We start from the raw sequence: 18888 nt of genomic DNA, 5'->3' as shown, positions 1-18888 counted from the left end.
CTTCTCAAACTCTTCCAAAGTATAGCAGAGGGAGGAACACTCCCAAACTCATTCTACGAGGCCACCCTCACCCTGATACCAAAACCAGACAAGCATGTCACAAAGAAAGAAAACTACAGGCCAATATCACTGATGAACATAGATGCAAAAATCCTCAACAAAATACGAGCAAACAGAATCGGACAGCACATTAAAAGGATCATACACCATGATCAAGTGGGGTTTATTCCAGGAATGCAAGGATTCTTCAATATACGCAAATCAATCAATGTGAGAAACCATATTAACAAATTGAAGGAGAAAAACCATATGATTATCTCAATAGATGCTGAAAAAGCTTTTGACAAAATGCAACACCGATTTATGGTAAAAACCCTGCAGAAAATAGGCATAGAGGGAACTTATCTCAACATAATATAGGCCATATATGACAAACCTACAGTCAACATTGTTCTCAATGGTGAAAAACTGAAAACATTTCCTCTAAGATCAGGAACAAGACAAGGTTGTCCACTCTTACCACTATTATTCAACACTGTTTTGAAAGTTTTAGTCACAGCAATCAGAGAAGAAAAAGAAATAAAAGGAATCCAAATCGGAAAAGAAGAAGTAAAGCTGTCACTGTTTGCAGATGACATGATACTATACATAGAGAATCCTAAAGATACTACCAGAAAACTACTAGAGCTAATCAATGAATTTGGTAAAGTAGCAGGATACAAATTAATGCACAGAAATCTCTTGCATTCCTATACGCTAATGATGAAAAATCTGAGAGTGAAATTAAGGAAACACTCCCATTTACCACTGCAACAAAAAGAATAAAATACCTAGGAATAAACCTACCTACAGAGACAAAAGACCTGTATGCAGAAAACCGTAAGACACTGATGAAAGAAATTAGAGAGGATACAAACAGATGGAAAGATATACCATGTTCTTGGATTGGAAGAATCAACATTGTGAAAATGACTCTACTACCGAAAGCAATCTACAGATTCAATGCAATCCCTATCAAACTACCAATGGCATTTTTCACAGAACTAGAATAAAAAATTTCGCAATTTGTATGGAAACACAAAAGACCCCAAATAGCAAAAGCAACCATGAGAAAGAAAAACGTAGCTGGATGAATCAGCCTCCTGGACTTCAGACTATACTACAAAGCTACAGTAATCAAGACAGTACGGTACTGGCACAAAAACAGAAATATAGATCAATGGAACAGGATAGAAAGCCCAGAGATAAACCCACACACATATTGACACCTTATTTTTGATAAAGGAGGCAAGAATATACAATGGAGAAAAGACAGGTTCTTCAATAAGTGGTGCTGGGAAAACTGGACAGCTACATGTAAAAGAATGAAATTAGAACACTTCCTAACACCATACACAAAAATAAACTCAAAATGGATTAAAGACCTAAATGTAAGGCCAGACACTATAAAACTCTTAGACAAAAACATAGTCAGAACACTCTATGACATAAATCACACCAAGATCCTTTTTGACCCACCTCGCAGAGAAATGGAAATAAAAACAAAAATTAAAAAATGGGACCTAATGAAACTTAAAAGCTTTTGCACAGCAAAGGAAAACATAAACAAGATTGAAAGACAACCCTCAGAATGGGAGAAAATATTTGCAAATGAAGCAACTGACAAAGGATTAATCTCCAAAATTTACAAGCAGCTCATGCAGCTCAATATCAAAAACACAAACAACCCAATCCAAAAATGGGCAGAAGACCTAAATAGACATTTCTCCGAAGAAGATATACAGATTGCCAACAAACACATGAAAGGATGCTAACATCACTAATCATTAGAGAAATGCAAATCAAAACTACAATGAGGTATCACCTCACACCAGTCAGAATGGCCATCATCAAGAAATCTATAAACAATAAATGCTGGAGAGGGTGTGGAGAAAAGGGAACCCTCTCGCACTGTTGGTGGGAATATAAATTGATACAGCCACTATGGAGAAGAGTATGGAGGTTCCTTAAAAAACTAAAAATAGAACTACCATATGACCCAGCAATCCCACTACTGGGCATATACCCTGAGAAAACCATAATTCAAAAAGGGTCATGTACCAAAATGTACATTGCAGCTCTATTTACAATAGCCCAGAGATGGAAACAACCTAAGTGTCCATCATCGGATGAATGGATAAAGAAGATGTGGCACATATATACAATGGAATATTATTCAGCCATAAAAAGAAACGAAATTGAGCTATTTGTAATGAGGTGGATAGACTTAGAGTCAGTCATACAGAGTGAAGTAAGTCAGAAAGAGAAAGACAAATACCGTATGCTAACACATATATATGGAATTTAAGGGAAAAAAATGTCATGAAGAACCTAGGGGTAAGACAGGAATAAAGACACAGACCTACAAGAGAATGGACTTGAGGATATGGGGAGGGGGAAGGGTAAGCTGTGACAAAGCGAGAGAGAGGCATGGACATATATACACTACCAAATGTAAGGTAGATAGCTAGTGGGAAGCAGCCACATAGCACAGGGAGATCAGCTCGGTGCTTTGTGACTGCCTGGAGGGGTGGGATAGGAAGAGTGGGAGGGAGGGAGACGCAAGAGGGAAGAGATATGGGAACATGTGTATATGTATGGCTGATTCGCTTTGTTATGGAACAGAAACTAACACACCATTGTAAAGCAATTATACTCCAATAAAGATTTTTAAAAAAATGGCCAAGAAATAAAACTCTAAGTGTAAAAAAAAAAAAAACAAAAAAGCATCATGTACCACAATGTTCATTACAGCTCTATTTACAATAGCCAGGACATGGAAGCAACCTAAATGTCCATCGACAGATGAATGGATAAAGAAGATGTGACACCTATATACAATGGAATATTACTCAACCATAAAAAGAAATGAAATTGAGTTATTTGTAGTGAGGTGGATGGACCTAGAGTCTGTCATACAGAGTGAAGTAAGTCAGAAAGAGAAAAATAAATACTGTATGCTAACACATATATATGGAATCTAAAAGAAAAAAAAATGGTTCTGAAGAACCTAGGGGCAGGATAGGAATAAAGACCCAGATGTAGAGAATGGACTTGAGGACACAGGGAGGGGGAAGGGTAAGCTGGGATGAAGTGAAAGCATGGCATGGACTTATATATACTACCAAATGTAAAATAGATAGCTAGTGGGAAACAGCTGCATAGCTCAGGGAAATCAGTTCGGTGCTTTGTGACCACCTACAGGGGTGGGATAGGGAGGGTGGGAGGGAGACAAAAGAGGGAGGAGATATGGGGATGTATGTATATGTATAGCTGATTCACTTTGTTACACAGCAGAAACTAATACAACATTGTAAAGCAATTAAAATACAATCAAGATGTTAAAAAATAAATTAATTAAAATTTTAAAAAGAAAAGAAAGATTTATATCATGTAATGTAAACTTATAAAATGAAGATAAAACACATTTCTGAGGCATAAAATTTTTAGTAAAGCTTTGTTGTTCATTGCTTAAGACAATATTCTAGATAGTGCTCTAGAGGCCAGAGTAAGGATTGACTATAGCTTGTCCTCTACAAAGGGCGTCTCCCATATTTATATCTTTATTGCCCTAAGCACAGACCAGAGTTGTTATCACTTAACGTATTTTTTACTAAACATTACAGGGGACCATGCTTTGTTCATCCCATCCATACCCCAAGAGCCCTTTAAAGATTGAAAAGTGTACACACACACACACACACACACACACACACACACACACACACACGCTTAAGCCTATTATCTTATTCAAATTCCATTGTTGCTGCAGAAGTTCTGAAGGAAATCATACCTACTTTCAAACAAAGAAAGAGCACAAGGATTGCCACTTCTTTTGTACCTACAAATGGCTACTAATTTTTTAGCTAGGGTATCAGTGATTCCATCCCAGAATAAGAACCTGATGTCATTGTGCAGGTACCGTCACTAAGGGACCACTTCCTCTGAGAAGGACAACCTTCTGCCCCCTAAAGCTCTGACTCTGGTCCTGTCAGTCGGCTGTTCTTTCATGCTTGAGGCTGCAGGAAAACACTTGGGTCCCAAGATATCCTTAAATTGGGTACAGCTTTTAAAGTGGGACAGCTTTTACATCTGGGAGCAGCTTGGCTACCCGAAGTGGCTAGCATTCTTGGAAGAATTTAGTCAAATCCCAAAACAAAGTCTTACCAAAGATGATTTTCATTATTGCAAATGTACCGTTTACTTCTTGGTCATAACCACCAGTGCAAGGTGCCAAAAAGTGCTTCTTACCCCAGGGACTGCACGTCCTCCTGGAGCCCTGCACCTCCATCCATTCACTCCCTTCCCCAGGCTGCAAAATAAAGCCTATTTTTTCTTCTTCCTAAGAAACTAATAGGACAGGAAAACTGGCATCAACAATCGATCTCTCTTTAAGAATCCATTTACTTATCATTTTTAAACGTTTGATTCCCAGTCCCTTTATTGCAACAGTAAAACAAAATCCCAGTCCAAGAAATCAGAAAGCCCTCTACTGCATTAAGCACACTGAAATAATCAAGTGCCGGAGAAGCCCCCTGATCAGAGCCCACTTACTTCTACTCCACTGATCTGCAACTTGCAGCGTAGAGACAGGCATGGGGGAAATTATGGTACATCAGTTCCTTTTGGTTTGTCCAGAAGGTGGCTCAGATTTTGTTCACGCTGAAATTTGGCACCAGTTTCAACTGGACTTTCTCATTAACTAGTGCTTATGTTTCAATGGGGAGATTTTCAGCATTAGCTTCCTAAGCTTGTTTTAACAGGAGCCAAAAGCTGAGCAAAATCTTCCTCTTAAAGACAACATATTTTTAAATGCCAGATGTCTTAATTCCACTCAGTAAAATTGGTCTCCCCAAATATTTTAATTTTGATATGCAGATGCCAAGAGGATAATGGAAGATGGAGGCTCAGAACAGCCTAGAAGCTTAGATCACCTTCCTTTGAGGAGGCACCTCTCCATATCTTGATAATCTCTGCATGAGCAACAGAGTGAGACCAAGAAAGTGTGATCTGTTCATGCATTTCCTGTGGAAAGAAGTTGCAAACTCAGAGGATTAAATTTCTATTTTAAGTGCATAATTCTGCATGTGTACTTCAGAGAGATAATGACTAATAATAATTCATCAATATCCTTTATTGTGTATATAGAGAGTTTAAGTGAATAAATGCTCTTTCAAGTGATTTTAAGTTGTATAAAATTATTTGTGACTCAGGGATATTTATATTTATCCCTTGCTGGTAATCATATCTTCAGCATCACCAAAAAAAAAAAAAAAAAATTACCATTCTCATCTTGGTAATATTGATATTCTTTGTTGAAGCAAAATGTTTTTTCTCTTTTGGGGAAGGTTGTGTGTGTGTGTGTGTGTGTGTGTGTGTGTGTGTGTGTGTGTGTGTGTGTGTGTGTGTGTGTTGATTGATTGTTTGTTTGTTTGGGAGGTTGTATTTGGGGTTTGAATGACTTTCCAGAAGCCCCAATGGCCCACAGTCAAGGTCAAAGCATATAATTGATCTTGTGTATCAGGAAGCTTTTTTTTTTAAACTCAATTATTCAATATGCTAAAGAAAGACAGCCAGAGGAACTTAGAGCCAAAAATAAAGCCAAAGAGCTTAGGAACTGTTTGCTCTTCTCCTGCTAATGAGGACCTAGAGACTCGAATAGTCCCTCTAAATTCCTTAACATTGGAACAAGTCTCTGCTTACACTACTGGTCACAGTGCTGTGCACCTGCTCCTCTTTTTCTCATCCTTTCCCTATTTCTTCTTCCTGTTGTTAGACATCACCTCCTCAGAGGTCTTTAGCACCCCCTTCAGATACTCCAGGATCACAACAACCACCCACTGACCCTTTTAGATCTCCCTGTACACAATTCCCAGCAACCCTGTTCATTAAAACAAAGTGAGATCATTGTTAAAGAACTGCCAGAAGATTCATCTTGCCAATAAGGACCAAATTCTTCTAATGCAGTAAACTGTTTCTCTAGTAGAAATTTTCAACAGAAAATAAAATTTTCAGAATTTGCTAAAGAATCCTTTTAAAGTTACTTCTTAATAATTTGCTTTAATATTTTGAAGAAAACAAAACCCAAAAGAGGATAAGGTACATATTATTTTTAAGATAATGTCTCCTGGCTTGGAGCACAACTACCGAGCCTGTGCTCTAGAGCCCATGAGCCACAACTACTGAAGCCTGCACGCTCTAGGGCCTGTGCTCCGCAACAAGAGAAGGCACCACAATGAGAAGCACGCGCACCGCAACGAAGAGTAGCCTCCGCTCGCCGCAACTAGAGAAAGCCTGTGCATAGCAGTGAAGACCCAATGCAGCCAAAACTAAATAAAATAAATAAATTTATTTTTAAAAAAAAGAAAAAACGTCTCCTGAATGAAAAAAACAATCAGTCCTCTTGGAAAACTTGATGAAATGCAATTTGTTCTCATCAATGCCACATTATTTTCGATTAGATATACAGTTTATTTACTATCTGAGAAATGCTTTTTAGTATACTTAAAACCTAATTAATCTGAACAGTTCTTTGAGTCACTTCAGCAGAATTTGGTGCTTTTCTGGTGGCTCATTCATTTCCTAATCAGTGGAAGAAGGAAAGCATGAATTCAATCAGTGGAACTAATAAACCCAGAGGTAGAATGAGCAGTGAGCACTTACATTCTCCATTGAAAAACGCTCTTACGAAAAAAAATTTCTAGGAAATTCTCCTTCTCTTTACCTTTTGTTAATTGCAAAATAAACATATTTCCAAGAGTAAGGAGTCGCTGAGAGTTGGTTTTATCTAGAGCTCCCCCAATAGGCACTGGACCACCATCCCTCTGCCAGTGTCCACATTGCCTGGGAGATGAGTTGAGGGCATACAGCCTTCATCTCCACAGCAGTCTCTTTGAATTTCCCTTTGAGGCTCTGCTCCTTTTCTCCCTCAGTCTCTCCTGTTATAAGCTTTGGTTTGAGCTGTAGCAAAGCACTATCTTGCTAGAGGTTATAAAGGAAACCAGAGAAAAATTACAATCTCCATGAAACAACCCACGCTTGCACTGAGTTTCCTCCAGAAGAGACTGCACACATGCTTATCGTGGTGAGAGACTGTCCAACGTCAGTAAACTCAAAGACTTCTCCAGGCAGGAACAACTTGGAAGGAACACTCCAAAAAGCCATCATGCTCCAACGGAAAGAATTTAGTTCTGGCCCAGAGAAACCTGGCATGTGCCGCCAATCAGCGGTCTGATCTTGAGCAGGTTACCTGACCTCTCTGAGCTTTGGTTTCATCGTCTGCAAAATGGTGACGGTAAAATGGCAATTACAATGCCTGTGAGCATGGTTGACACAGAATTACAAAGAATTAATATAAAGGGTCCTGCTTATAGTAAGAAATCCATAAATGGTAGCAATATTTATATCTTACTTCCCAAATAGTGCCTTGCACAAAACTATAGTTCATAAATATTCGTGGAAGTGAGGGAGGGAGAAAAAGAGAATGGCAGAGGAGAAGACGGGAAGAGGGAAGAGAGAGATTTGAAAAAGATTCAAGTTTATCAGTGACAGATATTTCCCCCTTTTCATTAATAATGTTTCTGATTGTAATAAATACTTACTGTAGAAGTTGTCTTAGCCAGCACCACAGATCCTGCGGATTAGAGCCCTCCAGTTGCTTTTGCAGCTTTTCTGCCTGTTACGGCAACTACGTTCACCTTGCCTCTGACAGCTACATGGTACCACCAGGTCTCTGCTATTCCAGACCCCTCTCACCTCTGCTGATACCAGGAAGCCCGGTCCATGGCAACTCCTCCTGCCATCAACCCAGTCGACAAAGGACAGCCACTATCGAGCTTTTCTGTGATGCAGAAGTCCTTCACCTGTGCATTCCTCACGGCTTTAGAGAGGGGAATATCCAATGAACTCTCCAGGTGAAGATAGCAGGCCCCCTTCTCTGAGCCTTTAGTCCTCAAATACTCTGCCAGGACAGTCTGGCGTCTTCTCTTCGTTCATGTAAGCCACCATTTCCTCCAAGCTTTAGGGAGCCATCCCAACAGCAAACTGGAACGAGATCCAGCTTCCCTTATGAAGATGCTAAATCCTGAGTCATGAGAGGATGCCCCAATAAACTCTTCTTATCTGGGCTTATATTCTGCCACCCTCCCCCTCATCCCATCTGACACCCTTAAGATCCGTTCCCAAGCGCATTCCCCGGATCCATGTCTGCATTAGTCAAGTCCTGAGTTTCCTTCAACGGAAAATCTCATTCCTCCCGCCACAGGGAAAGTCATTCCCCAGCCGGGTCATCCTGAGACTTGACCCTAACTATCCATGTAGAATAAATGAGGGGTTGCAGATGGTATTTGAGGAGGGCAAGTTATCATCATGTAAAGCAGCCTCCTCAGATGGGGCCTCAGCCTGGTCTCCAGGCACCGGACGCTGGCCTCCTCTAGGAAGAAGGAGCCGGCCCCTTCAGCAAGGGAACCTCAAGCTCATCTAGGGGTTGTCCCCATTGCAGGTCCCTGTGTCCCGCTCCCTCCCTATGAGGACGTTAAGTATAGGAGACTGCCAGGGTGATGGATTCAGCCTTTTTGATGATTCACCTGCTCTTCCAATTAGGTCTGAGGCCTGAATTTCAGCACAGTCTGCCCTCCAGCTTCAGGAGAAGAGACTCTTGAAGCGAGGCTTTCATTTGAAGCCTCATTGCCCTTTCACTCAGGGCAATCAAAGCCCTGAGTGCTTTGATTGCACTCAACAACCAATTAATCCACAGTCCTGATAATTACCATTGTTCCCACATCTCTCAAATGTTGTCAATATTGTATTAGCCAGCACATACCTTTCCACGTGTATCCCATCCCAATTCATCACAGAGGAGTCTTACTGAGTAACTGTGATGCTGCAGGATTTATGGCTCTCGTGGCCAACACGACTGCCTATGGCATTCCCACTAAGCTTACCATAAGATACCTGTGGGTGATTTTATCCATTGGCCCCCTTAGATCCACTCTTCTCCTACCTGCTTCCCAGGCTGCCAACATTTATGAGCTGAACCAATGGGCTCCCTTACTCTCTGCCTTCCCATTTGCTTCGGCAGAAGATCAGGGCGTGGGAGCAGAGTGAGGCTGAAGTATTTGCTCACCTCCCTCCTTCCCAGGCCTCACATTGGTAATGGCTGCATCCTCCTACGAAAAGCCACAGCCCCTGTCAGGCATTCCTCTCCTACAGTTGTCTTTGGGGCCTGATCATCACTTCTTCCTGGTCCTTCGGCCTAGGTTACCCATTGCTTCAAACAAGTGTTTAGGAGTGTTTCACCACCCCCTTGTGGGTTTCCTCAACTCCGTCTTCACATTTGGAAATAGTCTCTTCATTGAATTCTCCTCAATATGCAACCGCAGTATATCATTTGTTTCCCACCAGGAACCTTAAGGATGCTACAGTCATCTTTTCTCAAATTCTGGCAAGCCCTTCCTGCTTCTGCTTTTTCCCCTAAGTTTCTTTAAGAAGCAGCTTTTTCTCCCAGAAACTCCTGAGGGAAGTCCTTAGGGGTGGGTTGAAAACACCTGAGTGGTGCCCTCCAGTATTATCTTTAATCCCCGTTCTCCACCCCAGCAGAGAGCCCAAGGCACTCAAGTACTTTTCATGTTAGAGCGGCTCTCTTGCCTGCCAACAGATCTGCACTGAAGGTTGGGATGGATTTTGCTCTTGTCCTTTGTTCCTGGTCGTCCACCTCAGCATCCCAGTCCTGGACCATCAGTCCTAACATTAGTTTTACTGTTTTCATGGGGACTCATTGATTCCTCATTCAAGGAGGACCCCTGGTTCCTAGTGACGAAATGCCAGGGATGTGAATACAGATTGAGCCACCTTTGGGACTCATGGTACCCAGTCATCTGTCGGTGTCCCTTACTAAATATGACATCCTAAATTAATGTGCAAGTAAAAATAACCTCGCAGTTCATTTTAAGCGTGCTTGTTGTTGTTATTCCAAGGGTCTTAAAGATGAAAAAGACTTTTTTGAAAGTTTTCATGAATTCAAAAGACAGAGGACATGCTTTATTGGCATTAATACAGATTTTCCTGGCATAATGTGAAAAAGGAACAAGGTTCATTTCAACCCCAAAAATGTCAGAATTAAAGACACCTGTGTAAATTAGAGTGTTTTTTTTTTTTTTAAAGTCACAGAGAATCAGCTGCTGTAAGATTTAACAAGGGCAAGAGCTAGACAATCACAGACTTTTTCCTCTGAGTCAGCAGTACACTTTTACCCCTACAAACATGTAAAACTTTTGAGTTTAAAAAATTACAATTTAAATTTAAAATATGCCCAGTTGTAAAGAATAATTGTGATTGGTCATTTGGGGCATGGCTTTGGGAGAGCATCACATGAGTCTAAAAACATGAGTTTAGTTTCGTGAGGTTTTTTTTTTTAAGTGTATATGATAGCTCTGATTACATATTTTTTTCTGAGTTTTTTAATTCACAAAGGGTTCTCTTTATAAGGATCTTAAAGGGACCTTGGGAATTTTGCTTGGGAAAAGAATCACCCAAATCCAGACACCTTTCGGTTTGAGCCTCTATCGTCCTCCCTTTTTTAATCTGAGCAGTCTCTATTCCTTGTGTCGGTAATTGCTCAGTTAAAAGGAAAAGAAAGTATTTTCTCTAAGGGAGCTTGCACCTGGATTTTCTTGGAGGCCATAAGGACTAAAACATTGGTTTTATTAATTTCTGGCGCTTTAATCATAAATCCAGCTGGAGACCCGTCATTACCTAAGACATGAGAATTTAAAGTCTTTCTAGGCCCGTCTCCTAATTATGCCCAATGCATTTAAAACATTGGCTTATTAAAAATCCAAATTGGAGGAGGGTTGTGATATATGAATTATGTTCTGAGATTCAAGGTAAAGAAAAATTAATTTGCAGTGTGTGGACCAGAGAAATTATCTTAGCGAAGGCACAAATGTTGTTTTGCATTTTTAGCATAAGTATGCTGCCTCGGCCTGGCGCCTGAGGGTGGGTCAGGGAGACAGGTAACCTCCTCCACAAGTAGGGTCGAAATTAAACAGTCCTTGAGTGCAGGGGGTATAGCTGCTTGTGCTGCCCGTGCAGGTGGGTCCGTGAGGCCGCAGGCCGCCAGCTGTGTTCTGAGGGTCGCCCAGCTTCAGATGGTCTCACACTCCGTGGTGGCAGTGGAGCAGGCCCCACAGTCACAGCGGACAGCCACGGGGTAGGTGTAGAAGGGGTCGACTCCCGGGGCACAGTTGGGCAGCTTGACCGTCACCTGTTTTGTCTCATTGTAGGTACAGACTCGATGATGGGCTTCAATGTAGGGGGGTTCCAGAATGGGCTTCTGTCCCCACAGGTAGAAAACAGAAAACCCATTAGAACATAGCATCGTGTTTCATGTTCTTGACCATTTACCACTATCAGAGACTAGCTTGTTATTCGTTTCTTTACTTGTTAATATGTTTCCTCCCAGTAGAAAGCAAATTCCTGAAAGCAGGAAGGTGGTTTTGTTCACTCACGTATCCCGAACTGCCAGAAGAGCCCATGGCACAGAGTAGGTACTAAATAAATACTTAGCAAATGGATAGTCTTGATCATTGCAAAAGCCTTCTAACTGGTCCCCTCACTTCTTCTTTTACCCCCTATAGTCTATTTATGACAGGGCAGCCCCAAGAGATCCTTTTAAAATGTAAGATCCTATCTCCCCTCTGCTCAAAGCCTCTATGATTTCCTATCTCGTTGGGAGCAAAAGTCAAAGATCTTACAATCACCCTCAAGACCCTACATCATCTTCCCTGCACCTTCACCTCTGACATGTCCCCAGTGACCCCGTCTTGCTGGCTTCCTCACTCTGCTCGAGCCGCAACAGTCTCCTGCTTTTTCCCCAAACCCACCAGGAACAGTGCCACCCCAGGACCTTTGCCCTTGCTAGTCCCTCTGCCTGGAACGCTCTTCTCCCTTGTGATTCACTCCTTCTTCGACCTTAGGTTTTTGTTCAAACGTCACCCTCCCAGGAAAGCCTTTTCTGACCATCCTATTTAAAGTTGCCAAGTTTCCCCTCCCACACTGCCACTTCCTCTCCCTCTTCCTGCTTTATTTTTCTCCGTAGCACTTGTCAACACCCTGTGACATATTATGCGTTTTATTTAGTTGTGTTGTATTTTTCCCACTCTAGAAAGAAAACTGCATTAAGACAAGGATTTTTGCCCGTTTTACTCACTGCTGTGCCTCTACTCCCTAGAGATACCTGGCACCCTGGAGGTTCTCAACAACTATTTGTTGAATCAGTGAAAGAAAACAGAGCAAGGCAGGTTCCTGAATGCCCTGTGCGCTGGTTCTGATAACCAAGGGATTCCCTTCCTTCCTTCACCTTTTAGAAATCATGCATCCAAAGTTCATTTTGATAAACAGAGCATACAGATCAGGAAACCAGCACAAAGTAGTAGTTAAAATCTCAAACCCTGCAGTCAGAGCCACTGAGCTTGAATCCCTGTTCTGCCACTTGCTGGAGACCTTGGAAAATCCACTTAACTTCTTGAAGCCTCCGATTCCTCAACTGTAAAACAAAATACCTACCTCCCAGCCTTGTTGTGGAGATAAGGTAAGATGGTGTATGTAATACCTGCCGAGCACCAAGTAAGTGTTCAGTAAAGGTAATCTATTGTTCTTATCAGAGCAATTATAAGAGTAAGGAAGTATTCAATAATAATAAGAATAACAACGAACAAGCTTTCAGAGGACAACAGCTACACTTGTCCTGGGCAAATGAAATATGTTTAATGGAGGCCCAGGATGAAGTTCTTACATGCATCTCATGGAAATAATGGCTTTGCCTCTGTCAAGGACCATGTAGAAGAGTTGAACTCAATATGCACTTCTTCCTCCTATTTCTCAGGTAACATTTTACCCTTTCTCAGTTCGCTTCATGTTCTCTTACCCTCAGTAATCTGGAATCCCAGGCAGCATTGCCAGATAAAATACAGGATGCCCAGTAAAATTTGAATATCAAATAAACAACTATTTTTTTTAGTATAAGTATGTCCCAAATATTGCATGGGACAGACTTATATCGAAAAGAAAATAACAGTTGTTTATGTGACATTCAAATTTAAGTGGCCTCCTGGCTCGGTTTGGTTGGGCTTTTTGCTAACTCTGGTAACCCTAAACCCAGACCAGGAACAAAGGCTAATTTCAGCAATAGTTCCACCTTCAAAGTAAATCCAGCCACTTTGTCATCATGAACACCCTTATTTTCAGACAGGCTTCCCAGTTAAATTACCAAAAATAAGTGCTTTGTATCTCAGAAACTTTCAGATTGTGGGGAAACTAAATCTCATTCTTTTATTTATTTTCTAAATGTAACCTCCCTTTTCAGAGCACAGTAAAGGCATAAATAAAAGCTTGCTGACATTAAGGAGAATCTCGCTCTTTCACAGTCTCAGTGCTTCCATTTCTCCAGTGAGAGCGGAGTCCCTAACCTCCTGCGGGTGACCATTACCCAATTAAAGCCGTTCACTGATTTATAAGGGCAAGAGAAGATGGGGTGAATTAAGGGGAAATGGTACTTGAGATTTTGGCCCACAGAGAGCTCCCAATAGCCTGACACAGCTGTGAGCATGGGAAGGCACTGCCAGACCACGCCCTGAATACAAGAAAGTTTCCCGCATAAGTCTGATGTCACGTGACAGCCACAGTATCTGCAACAACCGAATTTTCATCTCACTGTTAGGTCTCAAGCCCCCAAATGATGGAAAAAAATGAAGCGAGCTTGGTGGGGTCATTTCATTTAAGTTAGAGGTTTCACCACCATAATCCAATTCCAATCCCGGGGCCATAATTTTATCCAAGTGACAGCAGGTTGCTCTCTGAGTCCCTGAATAGAAGGACGCTTTTCCTAATGGCAGTGTCTTCTCATGGCGCTTGTGGGCTTCTAAGTTGGCTCAGTTAGGCGAGAGGATGCATGACTCCAGGAGGGGATCCATCCCTTATAGTTCAACATTTATCGAATGCCTTGTTTGTACATGTCATTTGACAAGAGCTGTGAAAGGCACAAGAATGAACCTCTACCCTCGAAAAACTTAAAACCTACTGTGGGGAGTGGGGAGGAAGTAAGACAAAAAGTAGACGATGGACATGGGCTGAGCAGAGAGTCAGAAAAGGCTTAGAGGAGTGGGCACTGGAGACAGGCACCGAGGAATAAACACGAGCAGGAATACGAGAAAAGGACCAAAAGTATGATTTCATGAGGAGCGTTGAATAAAACCTTTAAAATCCAGTCTCTTCGCAGACGTAGAGAATGGACTTGAGGACACGGGGAGGGGGAAGGGTAAGCTGGGATGAAGTGAGAGAGCGGCATGGACATATATACACTCCCAAATGAAAAATAGATAGCTAGTGGGAAGCAGCCACATAGCACAGGGAGATCAGCTCTGTGCTTTGTGACCACCGAGAGGGGTGGGATAGGGAGGGTGGGAGGGAGACGCAAGAGGGAGGGGATATGGGGGTATACATATGCATATAGCTGAGTCACTTTGTTATACAGCAGAAACTAACACACCATTGTAAAACAACTATACTCTAATAAAGATGTTTAAAAAAAACAAAGAGGGCTTCCGTGGTGGTGCAGTGGTTGAGGGTCTGCCTGCCGATGCGGGGGTCCAGGAAATTACCACATGCCGCAGAGCAGCTGGGCCCTTGAGCCATGGCCGCTGAGCCTGCGTGTCCGGAGCCTGTGCTCCGCAACGGGAGAGACCACAGTGGTGAGAGGCCCTCGTACCGCAAAAAAAAAAAAAAAAAAAAATCCAATCTCTTAGGCAGAACTAAGAATATGTGTAGTCACTGGGGAAATAGGCAGACGCCATATTGCTGAGGACCTTAAAAGTTGGTTATTGAATTTGCAGTACTTGGTGGTCATTAACAGTTTTTGGAGTCAGGGTGACAAAATCAGATCTAGTGCTTCACTAGGAGCCAACTCCAGCCCTAGTGGGAAGAGGCAGCCGTCACTATACGGTGTGATCTGATGGGATGCTGAAAGGCCCTGTTTCTCCTCACACCTCAAACATCTCCTCCTCTCAGCCCAGTAGGGTTCTAATTTTGAGATATTTATCCCATTTTAAATGTATTGTCTCTTAAAAAGCTGGATATAATAGTATATGAAGGGCCTTAACGGATCTGTCAGTGATAATCCCTGAGGGGCCCCAGGAATTACTCTAGGGGGTGGGAAGAGAGTAGGGCTGTGGATGAGGCACTGAAGGAGGGGCTGAGGACCCGCCCTCGCCTGCTATTTAGCTCAGGGCCTCTGTCGGTAACTGGCTGGCTTTTTCACTGGTGGAGGAATACAGGGAAGAGTTTGGGTTACAAGCTTGCACCAAGTCCGAACTTTCCACTGACCCCCTACATGACTGCAGTCAGCCACCAATTGAATTCTTCCATGTCATCTATAAAATGGGTAGAAAGATAGCACATCTTGACCTCCCAGAGATGATTCCCCAATAGACAACCCTGTGTCAATCAAATTATTAATTTTATCAATGCTTTGTTAGATGGGCAGTATCTTTTTTTTTCAGATTATTTTTGGAGGATACCATGTAGCTGTTTTGTGTGTGTTTGTTTGTTTGATCCACAGGAAAAGGTAGATACCCCAGCTCTAACTCATTTGATTAAAAAGTGAATACTTAAGAACCAGGCCAAGGGGCTGCCCCTGAAGGCAATGCCACCTAGGCCTGTCTTGGGACTCACCTCCCAGGTTTCACAGCGGCCCCAGCAGGCATCCGTGGTGATCCGAAGGCCCTTGCAGCCGGGCTTCTTGGCCAGGAAAGTAAACTCTCTCACCGCACAGCCCACAAACGTGTGCAGGTTCCCGCCGGAGGTGCTGAGGACACAGCCGCAGCCAGCCAGGAGGAGGAGGGCCGCAGGGCCAAGGAAGAGGTATGCCAGCCTCATACTGTTCCCCGAGAGGGAGAGGAAAGAGAGTTTATTAACAGATCCAGCTGCCTCCATGGGACTGCCATCAATGTGCTGGTCGCTATCAAAGGGACATCGCTCTTAACATTTCAGGAGAAATGAGCCAAGAAATTGTAAGTGCCCACAGACTCCAACACAAATGCCCAGTGTTTCCTCCAAGTGGCTCCAATATGGATTCCACGGACCCACTGAGTTTACTAGACATCCAACCCTCCAAGGGCATCCTCAGGCTTTTCCTTATAGCATTCCACCTGCTGGACTTGACTTGTGGGTGAAAGAAGTTTGTCCCAATCGTCTCTTCAAAATGAACACAGAATATGAGTAACACCAAAAGTAATGCATATCCTAACATAATACAGGGATATACACAAATTCTTATTCAAATCAGGGTATTTGGAATTATGTTGCATGCTTTGCTCACAATTATATTTCCAACATCATGGATGGGGAATGGAGGGCGGAAGTAAATAAACAATAATTGTAAGCCCCATACGTATTGCTACTAACCCAACCCACCACAAAACTTGGATATGCAGATGTGAATCCTCACACCTGACTTGGTGGCCATTCATAAGAATGTGTCCTACTTGCTACAAATTCCCTCTGGACTAACCTCCACTCTAATAGGCACCTCGTAGTGAGTGAATTTAAAGCCAAATGATGGAAAGCATCACGGGTATTTAAAACATAACCCCTGTCAACTACCAATCTACTGTCTATCCTCTCTGGGTCTTGGTCATTTCCTGTGCTTTTTCAGGAGCCAGAATCACTCCTTTCATGCTTGGCCCACCAGACGGCACATACCTGGATGTTGAAATGAGGGTGGACGCTACACTTATAGAACACCCCCAGTTCATTATGACTTAAAACTGGCTGCAAAGTTATTTATTCCCAAACTGATCTCCCAGTTCCTACTTCTGATCTGTCACCTTAGCAAGGCTATCTGGACTCACCCTCAAGTAGAACGAAGTTACAAGCATGGAGAAGCACTTACCTGATTTTACTGGAGCTGCCTCTTCTTTAAAGCTGAAACCTGCACCCAAGGCTTTGGAAAGTCACGATGAGCGGTACAAGTCTGCTCTGGGTAAATGCCTCTACCCTCTGTTACTGGGCTGCTTGATTGCTCAAATATATAGGAAAGGTCTCGTCAATCAAAACAAAAGGGAGGCAGAGCCTCACAGGAACCGCTAAACACATCAAAGCCTTGGGATATAAAGCCATTCTCTATTTTCCAAAAGTGATTAACTTAAAGGGTGTTGTTCTGTTTCTTAACATCGCCTACTGAAACAGAAAGTTACCTTGGTGGGTGACATAATCCTAGGGAAACAGTCAAAGGTAGTTCACCTGGCTCTGGGAGACCAAGTGCACTGGGGCTAGATGGATTAGATTTTCCTTCGCGGTAACCACAACTTTCCTTCGAAACAGGAGGCAGTCACCAGCAGCTCAGGGCAAACTCTTTTTCCTTTCACTCACAACACATTTCAATAGATTGAAAGATAACAAAACAATAATTCTTCCTGGAGAGAACATGGGATCGCTAACTGAAAGGATGGAAATCACAGTGAGAAGAAACATTTGAATGTCTTAAAATGAGTTAAGGATTAGATCATATTAATAACACTTTAAAATGAATCACACAGGAAAAAAATATTAAGATGTTCAACGTGATTATCTTCCAGCATGGTACTTAAAAATGACTTTTTTTCTAAGTAGCTTTCAGCATTTTTCACATTTTCTACTTGGGGCAGGCTTTTGTAATAGGAAGTCAATGAATATTGATACTTTAAAAATTAATAAACCAATAGTATCCATTTGTGCTGCATGTAAGGATACTCAATGCTGTTGTAATGGAACTGTTTCATTTGATTTCAGGTTCTTAAAAGTCTAAACTAAGAGTGAAATGGTATTCCTTATGAGTGTGAGATACAGTTTATATTCCAGCCTGCAACTGTAGCATGTAAATGGATGAAAAAACCTCATTGTTCATGGCATTATTCGGGGTGCTCTAAAAAATAAATGAAGCGAACATCATTCTTGCCTTTAGGAGTTTACATATCATAGCTAATAATGACATAGCCCAAGCCATTTAAGATGCACATTAAATAAATAAATGATACAAAATAAAGAAGTTAAAACATTTCTATTTTCTGCAAAGAAAGGTGTTCTTTAAATAAACATGCTACTCATTAAGGGTTTGATTTTTCTTTCAAAACATATAATAACCCTTAGTGAATCTATCACTATACCATCAATAGACCCATCTCTAGGGTCAGATTATTATATATATTTTATAGAAATTGAACTAGGCTTGGAATAAAGGACTTTCTTCAGCCCTTCAGCCTGTGAGTAGCATAACCAGACCTGGGGTACTATAGGGACAGACTGCTTACCTGGTGTGAGAGTCCTAACTTGCTGGGCCAAGAGCTAGCCAATCAGCGGTGAGCTGCCATCCTGACCTGAGACTGTTCAACCCTTTTAGATGAGACCTGAAACTTTCATACCTGTGTCTGCAATGTCACAAGACAAAGAAAGACAACAAAGGGAGGCCAAGAGTACCATTCTTTCACAATCCCCAACTTCCTTATAATGTGGAGCTGTGGCATCCTGACTACTCCCCATCAGCATTAACTTCATAAGGATGACAACTTACAGTCACTGAGCACCGACTATGTACCAGACTCCATGGTATCTGCTGTGCTCTGACATATGTTGTCTCTAAATCTTATAACAATTCTGTAAATCAAAGATTAATATCTCCTTTTTTCCATTGGAGAAATGGAGACTCAGTTATTTTCTAAGCTACCTGCCTTCAAAGCCTTTGACAGCACTGAGGATGGCAAATAGGTTTGTTTCATCCCCGTAATCAACTGCAGTCAATTGAAGGTGCTGCCTGGAACA

At 42.0% G+C, this 18888-nt stretch overlaps 1 protein-coding gene across 2 annotated transcripts; it reads right to left on the bottom strand.

The window, feature by feature from the left end:
• Positions 1-10184: 10184 nt before the first annotated feature.
• Positions 10185-17394, bottom strand: GPHB5 (glycoprotein hormone subunit beta 5). Of its 2 annotated transcripts, XM_060166859.1 has the most exons (3): positions 16985-17394; positions 15766-15970; positions 10185-11371 (listed from the first exon to the last, which is right to left on the bottom strand). In XM_060166859.1, exons 2-3 carry the CDS (start codon positions 15967-15969, stop codon positions 11183-11185), a joined length of 393 nt encoding a protein of 130 aa, XP_060022842.1. In that variant the 5' UTR covers position 15970; positions 16985-17394; the 3' UTR covers positions 10185-11182. The 2 variants fall into 2 exon arrangements, with proteins under 2 accessions (XP_060022842.1, XP_060022836.1); XM_060166853.1 differs by lacking the exon at positions 16985-17394 and having other exon boundaries at positions 15766-16263.
• Between the last annotated feature and the right edge of the window lie 1494 nt (positions 17395-18888).

The sequence above is a fragment of the Lagenorhynchus albirostris genome, chromosome 1 (genome assembly GCF_949774975.1).
Source record: "Lagenorhynchus albirostris chromosome 1, mLagAlb1.1, whole genome shotgun sequence".
Classification (NCBI taxonomy): Eukaryota; Metazoa; Chordata; class Mammalia; order Artiodactyla; family Delphinidae; genus Lagenorhynchus; species Lagenorhynchus albirostris.
This window is presented reverse-complemented; position numbering and strand designations above follow the sequence as displayed.

Coding starts and splice junctions, on each gene's coding strand:
- GPHB5 (XM_060166853.1), bottom strand. CDS start 16,026: ATGGAGGCAGCTGGATCTGTTAATAAACTCTCTTTCCTCTCCCTCTCG. Junction 11,372..15,765: donor GCCGCTGTGAAACCTGGGAG/GTGAGTCCCAAG, acceptor CTGTGGGGACAG/AAGCCCATTCTGGAACCCCC.